The sequence below is a fragment of the Sciurus carolinensis genome, chromosome X (genome assembly GCF_902686445.1).
Source record: "Sciurus carolinensis chromosome X, mSciCar1.2, whole genome shotgun sequence".
Lineage (NCBI taxonomy): Eukaryota > Metazoa > Chordata > Mammalia > Rodentia > Sciuridae > Sciurus > Sciurus carolinensis.
Genome location: NC_062232.1, coordinates 65,847,073 through 65,863,229, shown reverse-complemented (window position 1 = coordinate 65,863,229; position 16,157 = coordinate 65,847,073). Strand labels below are relative to the sequence as shown.

The 16,157-nt window shown below is 36.6% G+C and overlaps 1 protein-coding gene across 1 annotated transcript in view; it reads right to left on the bottom strand.

Moving 5' to 3' along the window:
* LOC124971529 (uncharacterized) overlaps window positions 1-16,157 on the bottom strand; it is a 116,137-nt gene that overhangs the window by 85,010 nt on the left and 14,970 nt on the right. Inside the window, exon 3 of the mRNA XM_047535262.1 lies at window positions 12,741-12,846. Within this exon, the coding sequence (XP_047391218.1) occupies window positions 12,741-12,846 (106 nt within the window). The remainder of the gene's footprint in view (window positions 1-12,740; window positions 12,847-16,157) is intronic.

The following is a 16,157-nucleotide window of genomic DNA, read 5'->3' as shown; positions in this document are numbered from 1 at the left end:
TTGGAGAAAAAGTCTCTTCAACAAATGGTGCTGGAAATATTGGAAATACATATGAAGCAAAATTAAATTAAACTCCTATTTCTCACCCTTCATGAAACTCAACTCAAAGTGGATCAAAGACTTAGACACTAGAATAGAGACCCTGTACCTAATAGAAGAAAAAGTAGGCTCAAATCTTCATCATGTTGGCTTAGGAACTGACTTCCTTAACAAGACTCCTAAAGCACAAGAAGTAAAATCAAGAATCGATAAATGGGAAGGATTCAAACTAAAAAGCTTCTTCCCAGCAAAGGAAACAATAACATTAAGAGAGAGCCTACAGAATTGGAGAAAACATTTACCAAATGTACCTCAGAGCATTAATCTCCAGGACATATAAAGAGCTCCAAAAAACAACACCAAAAATAAAAAATAACCCACTCAATAAATGGGCTAAGGAACTGAGCAGACACTTCACAGAAGAAGAAATACAATTGATCAACAAATATAGGAAAAAATCATCATCATCTCTAGTGATTAGAGAAATGCAAATCAAAACTACACTGAGATTCCATCTCACGCCAGTCAACATGACAATTTTCAAGAATACAAGAAACAATAAATGTTGATGAGGGTATAGGGAAAAAGGTACACTAATACATTGCTGGTAGGACTGCAAACTGGTGCAACCACTGTGGAAAGAAGTACAGAGATTCCTCAGAAAACTTGGGATGGAACCACAATTTGACACAGCTAGACCACTCCTTGGTTTATGCCCAAAGGACTTACACATACTACAGTGATGCAGCCATATTGATGTTTATAGCAGATCAATTCACAATAGCTAAACTTTGGAACTAACAAAGGTGCCCTTCAACAGATGAATGGATAAAGAAAATGTGGTACATATACACAATGGAATATTACTCAGCCTTAAAGATGAATGAAATTATGGAATTTACTGGTAAATGGATGGAGCTGGAGAATATCAAGTTAAGCAAAATAAGACAATCCCAAAAAACCAAAGACCAAATGTTTTCTCTGACATGTGTATGCTAATGCACAATAAGAGAGGGACCTAGGGAAGAACAGAGGTACTTTTGATTAGGCAGAGGGGAGTGAAATAAGGGGAGGGTGTAAGGGGGTAGGAAGGATAGTAGAATGAATTGAACATTAATACCCTATGTGCATATATGAGTATACAACTGGTATGACCCTACATCATGTACAACCAGAAGAATTAGAAGTTATACTCCATTTTTATATGATGTACCAGAATGCATTCTACTGGCATGTATAAATAATTAGAACAAATAAAAAAAGAATGTACAGCCCTTTCTTCTCCCTTGTTAGCCTGATTGTTGGGCAGGATGATTATAATGTGGATGAGTCTATTACCAACCTGAGAGAGACTGAATGTAGCTGGGATGGGGTGCGATTTGTCACAAAGAATGATAGGAAAAAAGGGACAAATACAAATAGGAGAGAAAAGAAATGTGGGACCATTTAAGAAGACAGCAGATGCAGTATCATTTTCTTTATGCTTGTACCTCCAGAGAAAAATATGATAAACTACTTAATACAGTCTTGGTAGTGTACTAGAAAAAAATTTACATTGGAAAAGCAGTTCTAACCTTCTCCCTTGTGCTTCCACAGAGGGGAAGAACTCTCATGCCTTGGCATTGCTGGTTACTCTGGATACATTCCCCCACTCTCAGAGATCATGGGTGGAGTAAAGGTCACCCCAGTGTGAGAGCTATAGGGGTTGACCATAGGCCTCACATGGAACTCATTATCTGCTTTTCCTCCAAGAATAAGGAGAATACAATTGTTCCATATTTGGTACTATTCTCCCTAGTGCCTGATGATACTCTAGGGAGAGATATTTTATTGGGAAAGACATTACTAAACTTCGTGGGGGAGTTTAGATTCAAAGTTTGGGTGGCAAATGGAGTGTTGAAGAGGGAAGCAAAAAGGGTCCTTGTTAGTGTTCCTGCTCCTAAGAGGGTGGTAAATACTCAGCAGTAAAAGCTGCCAGGTGGACATGTCAAGATTAGAGAGACCATAAAATAATTAAGAGTGGGTTAGGATTTTCTGGCATGCACACAGTGACTCTAATGTCCCTGTCTGAACAGTGAAAAAGCCAGATACAACTTGGAGAATGAGTGGATGACAGGGAGCTAAATAAGTTTTTACTTCCTATTTATGCTGTGTTGCTTAACATTATCTAGGTACTGAAAAATATCACAGCCTCCTCTGGCTCTATGCATGCTGTTCTGTGTTTATTTAATGCTCTTTTCAGTATTTCTTTGAAATTGCTGTCATAAAATCAGTTCTCTTTCACTTGGAAGAAAAGGCAATGGAAATTCCCTACTATTGTGATTTGGTTCTATATAATTAAGATGTCATGTGTCATGATTTGGATGTGAGGTGTCCTCCAAAAGATCATGTATGAGACAATGCAAGAAGGTAAAATGATTCAGTTGTAAGAGCCTTACCCCAAACAGTGAATTAATCCCAAGATAGGAATTTGCTGAGTGATAACTGAAGGCAGGTAAGGTGTGGTTATTAAATGTGGGTCATTGGGGGTGTGACTTTGGGGTATATATATTGTATCAGGTGAGTGGAAGCTCCTTCTCTCTTTCTGCTTTCTGATTGTTATGTCTTGAGCCAGTTTCCTCCACCACTCTCTGCCATCATGATATTCTATCTCATCTCAAACCCCAAGGAATGGAGCAGGCTCTCTATGGACTGAGATCTCTGAAACCATGAGCCCCTAAATAAACTTTTCCTCCTCAACTTGTCAGGTCTTTCTGTTCACAGTAGTAAAAAAAGCTGACTAAAACAGAAATTGGTACCAAGAATTGGGGTCACTGCTGTGACAAACCTGACCAAATGGTTTAGAAATTTGGGGAGCTTTTTGGAATTTGTGAGAGGAATTTTGGAAAGTATACAGATGAAAGCTTGAAGAGTTTCAGATTGTTGTAAGTGGAGCTTAGTAGGTGATTCTAGTGGTTGCTCAGAAGATGAGAATACTAATAGAATTATGGACATTAAAGACAGAACTCATGACATTTCAGAGGAAAAGGAGTATGCTATTGGTAATTGAAAGAGGCCTTTCATGTTGTGTTCTGGCTAAAAAGTTATCTATGTTTTGCCCTTTTTCCTGAGACTTTTTAAAGGCTGATTTAAAAAATGATAGACCTCTTAATCCAGCAGAAGAAATTTCTAAGCAGCACAGTATGTAGGCAGTGGCATGGATATCGCTAGTGACTTAGCCAAGTTTATTATGATGTTCAGGAGCAGAATGAAGAGCAGAAATATTTGAAAAACTTGGACTTGAAAGGTAGGAGTAAAACTGGGGCTAAGAGAGTTGTGGTTGTTAAAGACATTACTGCCACTAAACGAATGCTAAAGACTTTGCCCAGAGACAATAAGAAAGGTGGCTTGAGGGTGTCTCGAGAATCCTCAAGAACACACCCATCTCAGGCTCAAGAGAGTAAAGGTAAAATTCTCTTGAGAAGGGCTGGATACATAGCTCAGTTGGTAGAGTGCTTGCCTTGCAAGCACACGGTCCTGGGTTCAATCCCCAGCACTCAAGAAAAAAAATTTTTTGAGAAGAGACCAGTGGGTCACACTGCTTGCACAGGATGGCCTAGGAAGTTGTTTCACCAAGCTCAGCTACCCACACTCAGAGGCTACTGCAGCCACAGTTCCTGAAGGCCTGGCTACTACTTGAATTGGCAGCAGACCTTAGTAGCAACCACATAGTGCTGATTCTGCAGGATTGCTGATTGCTGGAGTTAGGGGGTCATGGAGGTTTCCACAGAGAATTCAGAGGAAGGCTTGAGAAGCCAGGCAAAATGCAGCAGTGTCAGAGTTTCTGCAGGCAACCCCTGATAGGGAGATGAGTGGAGATATGAAGAGGAAACTGAAGCTATAGTGGAAATCATCAAGATTAAGAAAGTGAAGTACAGTGCAACATCTGCCAAAGAAAGTAGCAGAAATCAAGCAGAGACAAGACAACAGAAAGGCCATGTGGGCTGAAACCAGCAAAGCCATAAGGGCAGAGCTACACAAGCCCTTTGGAAAGAACATTAGGTTGCCTAGTGAAGCCAGAATCGAGGACCAGCAATTGGTGTAGAATAGGGAATATGGTCAAATTCAGGAATGGAGGCTATCCGAATCTGGGAAGTTGGAGACCACCCCTGGGAGATTGGAATGTCAGTGTCTCCAGAGCCCTTTTGATCACTAAGGTTACCTGCCTATACTACCCCTCCCAAAAGTTTGCAGGCAGGGAATTGCTAAATAGTGCCCCCTGGGCCCCTACCTGCCTGAATGGCTCCATTTGGCCCTCCCCCACTGCCCATCTGCTTTCACCTTTTTGCCATCTCTCTGGCATCTCCTGGGCCTAGTCACATAAGTAGGAAAGAGAGGGATAAGTGGGGAGAGAGCAGGAGAACAAAGAAGACTCTAATCTATAAAAGGTGCAGGGCTCTCTCACTTCTTGGAATTCCAGAACACCAGCTATGGCCCCCTTCTCCCTCCCAGGAGAAGTCTGTGCTACTAAATTTAAATAAAACCTGCTTCATATACTTGCCTTAGTGTGCTTCTCTGTTGTTATACTTTAACATACGAAGAAGCAGAACTCGTCACTGATAAATGGCAATATCACTAGTTCTCCAGATGCTGGACATGGAACTACAGAAATTGTTTGTTCAACTGGATTTTGGTCTTGCTTTGGTCCCATCCCTTCTTTCTATGCCCTTATATCTCCTTGTGGAATGGAAATGTTTACTATGTGCCTTTATATATAGGGTATATGTAACTTACTTTTGATTTTTACAGGGCTCACACTGAGAGTTTACCTTGAATCTCAGTGGAGTCTTTGGATTTTGACTTTTGGAAAATCTTGGAACTGTTACTACTACAGGGACTCTTGGAAATAAAGTAAATGTATTTTGCATTGAGATGGTTATGAGCTTTTGGGGACCATGGGTGCAATGTTATGGTTTAGATATGAGGTATACCCCAAAAGCTCATATGTGAGACAATTAAAGAAGACTTAGAGGTGAAATGATTGGGTTGAGAGAACCTTAACACAATTAGTGAATTAATTCCCTCATGGGAATTAACTGAGTGGTAACTGAAGGCTGATAGGGTATGACTAGAAGAGGTTGGTCAATGAGATCATGACTTAGCGGTATATATTTTGTATTAGGTTAGTAGAGTCTCTCTCTTTCTCTCTCTCTGCTTCCTGATTGTCATGTCTTAAGCTACTTTCCTCCATCACATTCTTCTGCCATAACGTTCTGCCTCATCTAGGACCCCAAGGAAGGAAGCCCTATCTATGGACCTCTGAAACCATAAGCCCCCCAAAAAAGACTTTTCTTCCTCTAATTATTCTTGCCATCTCTTTTTGGTTGCAGTGGTGAAAAAGCTGACTAAAATATCATGATAAGTGATGAAGGTTATATTCTGTGACAGGACACAGTAGAATGTGTACTTATGTATGTCCGAGAAATTAGGCTGTCAATCTCAAGATTCAAGGACCTGGACCATCCATTCAGTTCCTAGGGTTGGTGGTCTACTGAGGTCAGACCAATTTTACTACAAGCATCATGGCAGATTAAGTGCAAACTCTCCCCATTCCCTGACAAAGACATATGGGTTTTTGTTGGACTCCTAGATTATTGGCAGACTTTCATTCCTCACCTCTCTCAATGGCTACACCTAGAAAAGTTTTTGACAGCCTAGGCACTAACACTGTGCACCCCTTTACCAAGTGTGCCAATGTAGTTAGATGTCACTTATATAGCAGATGGTATGAGTTGGGCTCTCTGGCAAGGACAATAAAGATAAAAGCTACCACTAGGTTTTTGGTCACATCTCTGGAAAGGAGTTGAAACTAGATGTACTCCTTTAAAAATGGCAGTTTCTAGCAGTGCACAATGCCAGATGGAGCCACTGACCAACACTTTAATGGTTATAGAGCAAACTGACCTAACTATAGAGGAATGCGTGGATGGCCAACATTACTAACTTAAATTTACTATAGTTCCAGATTCCTACTTTAAATAATGGCATGCATATTCACAACAAAGCAGAGCACCATCCAATAGTTTATCGACTCTTGAACTATAGATGGTGTTGGGTTTGATTACCTATAAAACTGTTGAACTACCCCATGTGGTCACCATAGTGCCTATGATCTCACAAATGAAAGAGGGTTTGAACTCCATAACTGAAAATGTGTGGTATACATTTGGGTCCAGCAGGGAAAACTCAATTTTCTGGATTCCTGCTGCAGTAAACCTGACACTGATACTATCTGCTTTGAGATGAAACAAAACATGAACAACAAATGGGCAGAACTATTTGTGGTATGCCTGGTAGTAACATATAGACATGTCCACTGGTTATTTGTGCTGACAATTTGGCAGTGTACCAAGACCTTATATTGTGGATTGCACAATGGCAAGTGAAACAATGGTCTACTGGCCTTATTATGTAAGCATTTCTTACCAAACTGCTATATAAAAGGTCTTGATAATGAAGTGTAATATGAAGGTACCTGCCCCAGATTGACAGTGGCCAGAGCACCCATTTCACAGGATATGGTGTCCATAATTAGGCCCAAAAATATATGTCATGGTACTTTATCTGCCATATAATCCTAAGGCAGCAGTGTTGGAAAGAGAGAATAGCTTATTAAAGCAAAATATATGGGCCCCAGTAGGCAAATCCCACCTTTGCCAAATGTACTGAAATCCTTGAAAAACTGTTAATAAATTTAAATACCCATACAGCTGGCATGCCTGCCACTTATGAGCACCTGGAGGCTCAGTCTCCCACTCCAAAGATCTATGTCCAATCTCTACATCCACATGTAATACTTCCGGTGTTGATACATTGAAGAAAGTGCTGGTGTTTCAAACACAGGAAGTATTAAACCCAGGGGAGGGGATAATTCAGTGGCTTTTTCTCCCTGGATATGTTGGATATTTCTGGCTACAGTGTGTGGAGATTCTGGCCCTCCTAATTTTATCCCCATTGGTCCTGTTGGACTCTGGACCTGTGGTCATGGGTTTATGCTTTTAGTGGGCTAAAAAAAATACCTCAGGGCACTACACTTGGCCTCCTTCTCTGGCATGCCCTTTTGTCATTCATTTTAGGAATCACTCATGGACTCAGACTGTTGGCCAACATGTGTTGTTAGTTCCACCCCATCAATGCCCAGATGCAGCTCCTGTGTTGTCTAATACAGATGATGCCACCAGTATTGCCTTGCTGGGTGGCACAAATTTATCTTTAGAAGTCCCTATGAAACATGTTTTTCCATCTATAGCTACAATTTTGCTATTTTCACTATTTTCCCTAGAAACAATGGAACCTAAGTTAATGTCTTTTCTGATTTTGTACCTTCTCTAGGAGAGATAGCATGTCGTTGGCTCCTTGAGATACTGCTGAGAAAATTAATTATTTTCATTTGCATAATTGTTCTCTTATTTGGTGCAAGTGCCTTTACTGCTTCTGTGAATTCTACTTACAAGTTAGATAAATGACCTCAAAACACACCACCTACAAAATACTAACACCCTTCACAGGCTTAGGGCACATTGAGGAAGAGGGGGACATGGGGGATTGTAAAGCTGGTTTCAAGGAATGCAATGTAGGGATTCAATTTGACAAGACTCAGTCATCTTGATAATTACTATGATTTCACCAAAGTAGTCCTAATCAGTTATTTCTGCATATTTTCCCAGAAAACTGTAAACATGTAAAGCTGTTAGAATTGTATGGAAAGTTTTACAACTGAACCATGACTCCAATAAAGTGCCTGACTATTGTATATTAGCTTAAGATGAACCAGGTATATTCCAGTTAAGATGAAGTCACCTTTGTCCTAACCATGTGTATTCTCTTCCTTCTAATCCAAATTGTGGTGAGCCAACTGGTCTTACTTCCACCCAGGTCCATGCCTCTGTCAGTAAGTTCCCCAGAAAATTTCAATCTGAGCAATTCTAGATCTGCCTGCCTCTCTTTTAGTCTCCTGGCACTTTGGAGCTGATCTACACCCACAAGAACTGTGTTGTTCCAGAACATATACATCCAAAGAAAGTAACAGTTGCATATGTATAGAGGCACTTTAACACTAGAACAAGTATTTTGCACATTGAGATTTGCCAATAAAACAAGTTGAAGTAATTTGTTTGAAACAACTTGGTGGAGAAAAACTTTAAAATAAGCATAATGTTAATATTATACAGAAATTAATAAATATAAAGACTTTTTAAAACAAGGAAAATAATCATAATAAAAATTAGGAAGAGTTGGGCATGGTGGCACACACCTGTAATCCCAGTGACTTGGAAGGTGGAGGCAGGGGGATTGCAAGTTCTAGACCAGCCTCACATCACAGTACCAGACGTCAAAATATACTACAGATCCATAGTAACAAAACCAGCATGGTATTGGCACCAGAACAGGCATGAAGACCAATGGAATAGAATAGAAGACACAGAGACAAACTCATAAAAATATAGTTACCTCATACTAGACAAAGGATCCAAAAACATACATTGGAGAAAAGATAGTCTTTAAAAAAATGGTGCTGAGAAAACTGGAAATTCATAGATAGTAGATTGAAATTTAACTCCTATCTTGCACAAAACTCAACTCAAAGTGGATCAAGGACCTAGGAATTAGACTGGAAACCCTGTATCTACTAGAAGAAAATACATGCCCAACACCCCAACTTTTCAGCTCAGGAAATGACTTCATTAACAAGACTCCTAAAGCATAGGAAGTAAAATAGAAAGTCAATGAATGTGATGGCAGCAAATTATAAAGTTTCTTTACAGCAAAAGAAACAGTCAAGAGCATGAAGAAAGAACCTAGAAATGGGAGAAATTGGAACAGAATTAGAACAGAAACTATGCAACTCCTAGAAGAAAACATAGGGTCAAAACTCCAGCATGTAGGCATAGGCAATGACTTTCTTAATAAGAGCCCTAAAGCTCAGTAAACAATGCTAAGTGTTAGTAATAGGTATAGCATCAATTAAAAAGTTTCTAAATCAAAGGAAACAATTAGGAATATGAAATTAGAACCTACAGAGTGAGAGAAAATATTTGCTCACTACTCTTCTGACAGACGATTAATAACTAGAATATATAAAGAACTCAAAAAACTTTACACCAAAAAAATCACATAACCCAATTAATACATAGGCAAATGAATTAAACAGACCTTTCTCAAGAGAAGAACTATAAATGGCAAGAAATATATAGAAAAATGGTCAACATCATTAGCAGTAGGAAATACAAACAAAACTACACTACAATTTCATCTCACATAGTCAGAATGGCAGTCATCAAGAATACAAACAATAATAAGTACTAGAGAGGATGTAGGAAAAAATGAACACTTTTACACTGTTGGTGAGATTGTAAATTAGTACAACCACTATGGAAATCAGTATGGAGGTTCCTCAAATGACTAGCCATGGAAACACCATATGACCCAGCTATAACATTCCTTTTTATTTATCCTAAAGAATTAAAATCATCATACTACAGTGATGGAGCTGCATCAGTGTTTATAGCAGCACAATTTACGATAGCTAAGCTATGGAACCAACCTAGGTGCCCTTCAACAGATGAATGGATAAACAAAAAGTGGTATATATACCCAATGGAATATACTCAGCCATTAAAAGACTTTATGGCATTTGCAGGTAAATGGATGGAGTTGGACAATATTATGCTAAGTGAAATAAGGCATTCCCAAAAAGAGAAAGGTCAATTGCTTTCTCTGATAGTGGAAGCTAACATACAACGGGGGGCCAAGAAAGAATAGAAGTTCAAAGGAGTAGACAAAAGTGAATGAAGGGAAGAGAGGAAAGATGAGATAAGGAAGGACTGTGGAATGTATCTGACATAACATTCCTATGTATGTATATGAATATACCACAGTGAATTTCACCATTGTGTTCACCCACAAGAAATTAATTAACAAAATAACTATGGGTAAATGGCAGAAAGATCAGTATAATGAAGGGAGTAATGGGGAAAGGGATGTTCTGGGGATTGAATAAAACAAGATATATTCCAAACATTTATAATTATGTCAAAATGGATTCTACTGTAATGCAAAACCAAAAAGAATGAAAAGAATAAAAGAAAGAAAGAAAACAAACCTAAACTCAGCAATTTAGCAAGGCTTTAAGCAAATTAGTGGGACTCTGTCTCAAAATAAGAAATAACAGAAGGGCTGGGGATATAATTCACTAGTAAAGTGCCTCTGGGTTCAACCATCAGTATTGAAAAAAAAATAGGAAGACAGGTAAAGGGCGATTGGCTATTAGTGAAAACGTTGATTAGCTGCCTCCAGAATTCCTCCAAATATGACTTTATGAAATAGTACCAAATTATCATTTCCTTTTTTTTCTTTTCTTTCTTTCTTTCCTTCTTTCTTTCTTTCTTTCTTTCTTTCTTTCTTTCTTCTTTTATAAAGAAAGAGAGAAAGGGAACAAAGGAGAGGAAATTTCATCAAAATGGAAGAAAGATCAGTAGAGTAGACAAAGGAGATTGAGGAGGAGGAAGAAGGAACCAGAAAATGGAGGAACAGTGGAATCTGATCAAACTTTTGTATGTGCATGCATGTATGTGGCAAACTGGATCCCAGCCTGGGGTGTATCCACAAGACACTGTTATAGTTTGGGTATGAGGTGTACCCCAAATGATCATGTGTGAGACAATGCAATAGGATTTAGAGGAGCAATGATTGGGCTATGAGTGTTTACCCAATCAGGGTGAATGAATCTCCTGATGGGATTAACTGAGTGGTAACTAAAGGTAGATAGGGTGTGGCTGGAGGAAACTGGTCATTGGAGGTGCAACTTTGGGGTATATATTTTGCATCTAGTGACTGGAGTCTCTTTCTCTGCTTTCTGATCATTATGTGAGCTACTTCCCTCCACCACATTCTTCTGCCATGATGTTCTGCCTCACCTTGAGCCCCCAAGGAATAGAGCCGGCTGTCTATGGACCAAGATTGCTGAAACCATGAGACCTCAAATAAACTTGTCCTCCTCTATAATTGTTCTGGTTGGGTCTTTCAGTCACAGAAGTAAAAAATGCTGACTGAATCAAACACTAATTTTTAAAAATGTAAATTATAAAGGGATTGAAGAGGGATCAGAGGAGTGGAGGGAAGAAGGATGGAGAGTGTTGGGGACTGAATTGGAGTGGTCTGTGTTCCATGCTTTTGTGATTATGTCAGGGTGTATCCTGGTGTTGTATATAACTAAAAAGAATAAATAAGTAAAATGAAATTGACATATATAGTTCCGTATTGTTGAATTACTTCTCACTTCTGGGATGTAATTTTGTAACCTGGTTTTAATCCCTACCTTGATCTTAGAACAATATTCTAAAGGTTATCACCAACAACTGCTGGATGCTAAATCCAGGGATGGTTTTATTCTTTTGAGAAACAGATTCACTATTTTACCCAGGCTGGTGGTGAATTCATGGGTTCAAATGATCCTTCTGCCTCAGCTTCCCACACAGGGCTTCAGGCATGGCACCATCATACCCAGCTTCAATGGTATTTTAAAAATAATTTTCATCCTCTTCAATATGCTTCCAGTACTTTGCACTTCTGAGCAACAACTCCCAGAGCTGATTAATGCAATAAACTCTTACAGAGTATATTTTGTATGCCAGATGTTGTGCTAGATGCTGGAGATAAATAAGACTAAATCCGTATTGTGGTTCAAAGAGGAAACATATATCCTACATTCAAAAACATTGTAGTAGAATTGCTATTTTAACAATATGACAGATCTTAGTTGTAAAGGCCAAGTTGGAATTTGTCAAGGGAAGAAAGGCTGTTTCAGGAGGGGAAAGGAAAAGAAAATGTAATAGAAAGAAGTTGTATATGCATTTGAGGAACTGAAAATACTGTCACACAGTATATATAGTGAGTGGTGTACAAACTATTTTTATTTTACCAAACATAAAATTATCTCAAGACACCATGTCTTTGCTTATACATGTGTATGCTACTGTCAATTTTCAAAATTCAGTTCAAAAGATACAGATGCTGAAAAACTTCTCATATATCTTTTCTTTCTCACAAATGTACTTTTTCTTATTCTTATGCTATATTTTTTCCTAAGTCTTTCATATTTGACATATCTACTCTCATTTATGTGGTTATAAAAATAAAATATCTAAAAAATTTTAAAAGAAAAATTATTTATGGCTCAAAGAACACATTTGTTATAAAAAAAGAAACTAAAAACAAAGAAGGGTCATCACAGAGCCTTTAAAATATATATTAATTTATAAAAAATTCATTCATATATCACATGTCTGGATTATAGCTATTACATAAAATGATTCACACTCAAATTCTACTTTGTTAGAACTGTAAGCCATTTATTTATTAATACTTGTAACTGAGCTATAAAAGGTCTATAGAAATCAGTTTTGAATGTTGCTAATCTCAAAGTTAATATAAATCATCTGTTTCAATTATTAAAATTTTAGTATATTATTTTTAAATAGCAGGTTAATATAATTTAGGAAGACCAGAATACTTGTGCCACATGTGTAGGAGCCATTACAGAATAAAATATAATTTTAAAGGAAATATTACATCACTAAATATTGCAAAAATATAAAAATAGAATGAATTTTTTTTACAATACATTAGGTTTGCTCTGCTTTTATAGCATATACAACACTTACTTGCAAAAAGGCTCTCCATCCTTGCATGCACAAACAATATTCTCCGGACAGAAATCTGTTATATTTCCTGGACAATCATCAAAGTCAGTCACAGATGTACAGTTGGCTGTAAATAACAAAATTCAAAACTCCCTCAAAAGTACAGAACAAATTTGAATACTGCATATGTGAAAAGTTCTGCATGTTAGAAAAACTGTTAATCATGAAATGATCAAATTATGTTATGTGCATTACAGATATGCCACAATGAAACCCACTATTCTATGTAATTGTTATGCACCCCTAAAAATTCTAAAAAGAAAATAACTGTGGTATTTTGAAAATGTTTAAATATCATACTATCATGCACTAGGCTTCAGAAATTAAGATAAATATCCAAACAAATTTTCTATTATTTTGTAATTGATGATTTTTATATAATGGCTTTAAAAAAGGAATACATAATATTATTGTCAAAAGATATCTAATATTTGAAACAAAACTCCCTCAACAACATAGAAGTTATTTGGGGCTAAATTTGTGTACTGTCTTCTGGCTAAGGAAAAACAAGGCGATATAGCCAAAGATAGAGTCAATATAGTACTGTTATTCTAGTACAATTCCATTTTATGCCCATTACCCTGGAATAAATTTATTAATGGTGCTCCCTTCACTCCCAAGTGCACTTATTTAGACAGGTAAATTTAAATAGTCACAATAGTGGCAGGTCACTGGGATAACAGGCACTTCAATCTTAATGATTTTTTATATTTCTGGGGCTAATATGGAGAGTCATTTTGCCAATGACATGACCACTGTATCCCTCCCCAGTCTGACCTGAGAAAAAGTTTTTTACACTCTGAGAATTGATGAGCAGAAAAGTTTTCTATGATTCAAAGGACCCATAAGCATGCACAGAAACTATAATTCCAAGAAAAGCTGAAATATTTTGAGACTCTGCCAACCTAAATATAAAGAAAAGATTTTATAGAGTGAGATTTCAGATTGTTGGAATCCCAGGCTCCTGAATATCTGTATATCTGTTTGGCATTGGAGGTGTCAAGGCAAGAAGGAGAAATGTCTATGATAAGATCAGGCTTATAGAACCTAAAAGGAAGCCATTTTCCCTTAGTAGATTATATTTTTCCTAATGTACAAGTAACAAACTGATTTTCCTATATAAACATATTGCCAAAAGAAACAAAAAATAATGGAATTTGTAAGTGAAAACACAATACTGTACATTAAAAGTTTCTCATTTTCTGATATGGAAGCAATATCCCCTGACCAAAGGTTTATTTGGTTATGCTACCCAACATTACAAATATCCCACACCAGAATTATAGGGTCAAATGGTGTTGCTTAGAAAAATTTAAGATAAATCTGTTTTTTTTTAAATTTTTAAATACTTTTTTTAGTTGTAGATGGACACAATACCTTTATTTTATTTATTTATTTTTACGTGGTGCTGAGGATTAAACCCAGTGCCTCACACATGCTAGGTAAGTACTCTACCACTGAGCTATATCCCCAGCCCAAAAAATCTGTCTTCAATGGACAGCATTTAGAGAAAGAATTAGACTTCTTGACTTGGCAAATATTTTAGGATTTTTTTTTATAGATGGATGATTATATCATGTATTTCTTTGGCTATCTCTTTTTATAAGGATTCATATAATTTTGATGCTATCAAGTAAGTACATGTTTCTAATGAACATATTTCATATTGAAATTTTTGTGAAAAATAAAGAAAAATCTTTATAGATTCTGAGAAACAAAGTGCTTGAATGCAAGTAGCTGAAAATAATCATTAATGTTGGCATAAATAAAAATTTTAGTTAGTAGTCCATAGAACTTTTCATATTTCATGTTCATTTCAGAGATCAGAAATAAACATGTTAGATTCAAGAGAAAATTACTGAAACCCTCTAAAAATAAACTTTATAAAAAGGTAGATACATTTAAGTTTGCTATTTTTTTTAGCAACAGAAACTTTGCTTATCTTATCCAGTTATTTAGACTTGCATAAGACCACAGTATTGCTTCCCTCTCTAATGAGAATCTACTTAATTTTTATATTTTCAATCTACAGAAATAAAGCAATTAAAAATTTCTTACGTTGTGCACAATGTACAGTCAGAAAACAGCAGGAGATGAACAAAATTCTTGTAAGTATAAACATGCAATCCACCATTGTGTGAGGAAGGTAGAAATCTAAGTAGTTCTGACAACTGCACTTTAAAACTACTGCAATTATTAGAGGCAGCTGGTGAACTGAGATTGTGAGTAGTTTATATAAGAGATAAGTAAGAATGGATTTTGAACTTTTTCCTTTGTATAAATTACTAGTTAACTTTTTTGGTCATATACTTGTTATTTCCCCATATCTACACTTCCCACAAACAGAACATGCAAGATTTATCTATGAATCATATAATGCTGGAGTTTAGTCATAGCTATTTGCACTTCCTTTAACTATTTATCTTTGTACCATGCTTCATAATGTTTTATTATTTGTCAAGGAAAAAAGAAGTCATTTGTTGAAATATATTGCTACAAATACAGTTTTCAACCCTGTTCAAAATCAGAGATCTCTAACCTTATAGTAACTCATATGGCTAAGAATCTCAGGACATCATTGGGTATCATTAGCAAGGAAAATAAAGTAACAATAAGAAAAAAAAAGAAGTGGAAGATGGCAGAAAGAGAAAAACAAAAGTAAGGAGAGCTGCCAGAAAGAGAAAATAAAGAGAAGATAAAGAAGGAATTGTCAGAAAGAACAAACACAGATGTAATTTAATTGGGTCATTAAACTTTTTAATCTCTTTTATTAGAATATTCTCATTCATTCATTCTCCTCCCTCTTATTCTCTTATCTTTCAATCCCCCCACAAGTTCACATTTGTCAGAATGTAAGTTCATGTTATGCTGATCATATCTTCTGTGTGTTTTCCACCTAGGTCATCTTGACAAGTAATATTTAAACTTGTGTCCTTTGTATATATCAAAATCCACTATTTTCCATTCCTGTTGGCAAGTATATTTTATGTTCTATTTCCTGCTTGTTATTTATCTGTTTTTGTACATTATTTTCCACTTCTACTTTCTGGCCATCAATTGAATTGCAGTTTCATGAGAGTTCCATACAGAACCTTCATGCCACCTGCTAATACAGATAATTTTTTCCCTACCTGGCTCACCCTGACTCAGTATAATTTATTAGTTTTCAATAATTGTATTTAATTTTTTAAAATGGTGTCCTTGTTTTATAATACCATAGTTGTAAAATTTATGCTTAATGGCATTAGTACAATATTATGAAATTATGCATACAAAATTAGTATAACACATTTGAAAAGTGGGCAGTTTTTCTTTGTTTCCATTATGGTGAGAGCCAAGTCCTTATTTGAGCATTTAGTAAGAAATAAGATACAGAGT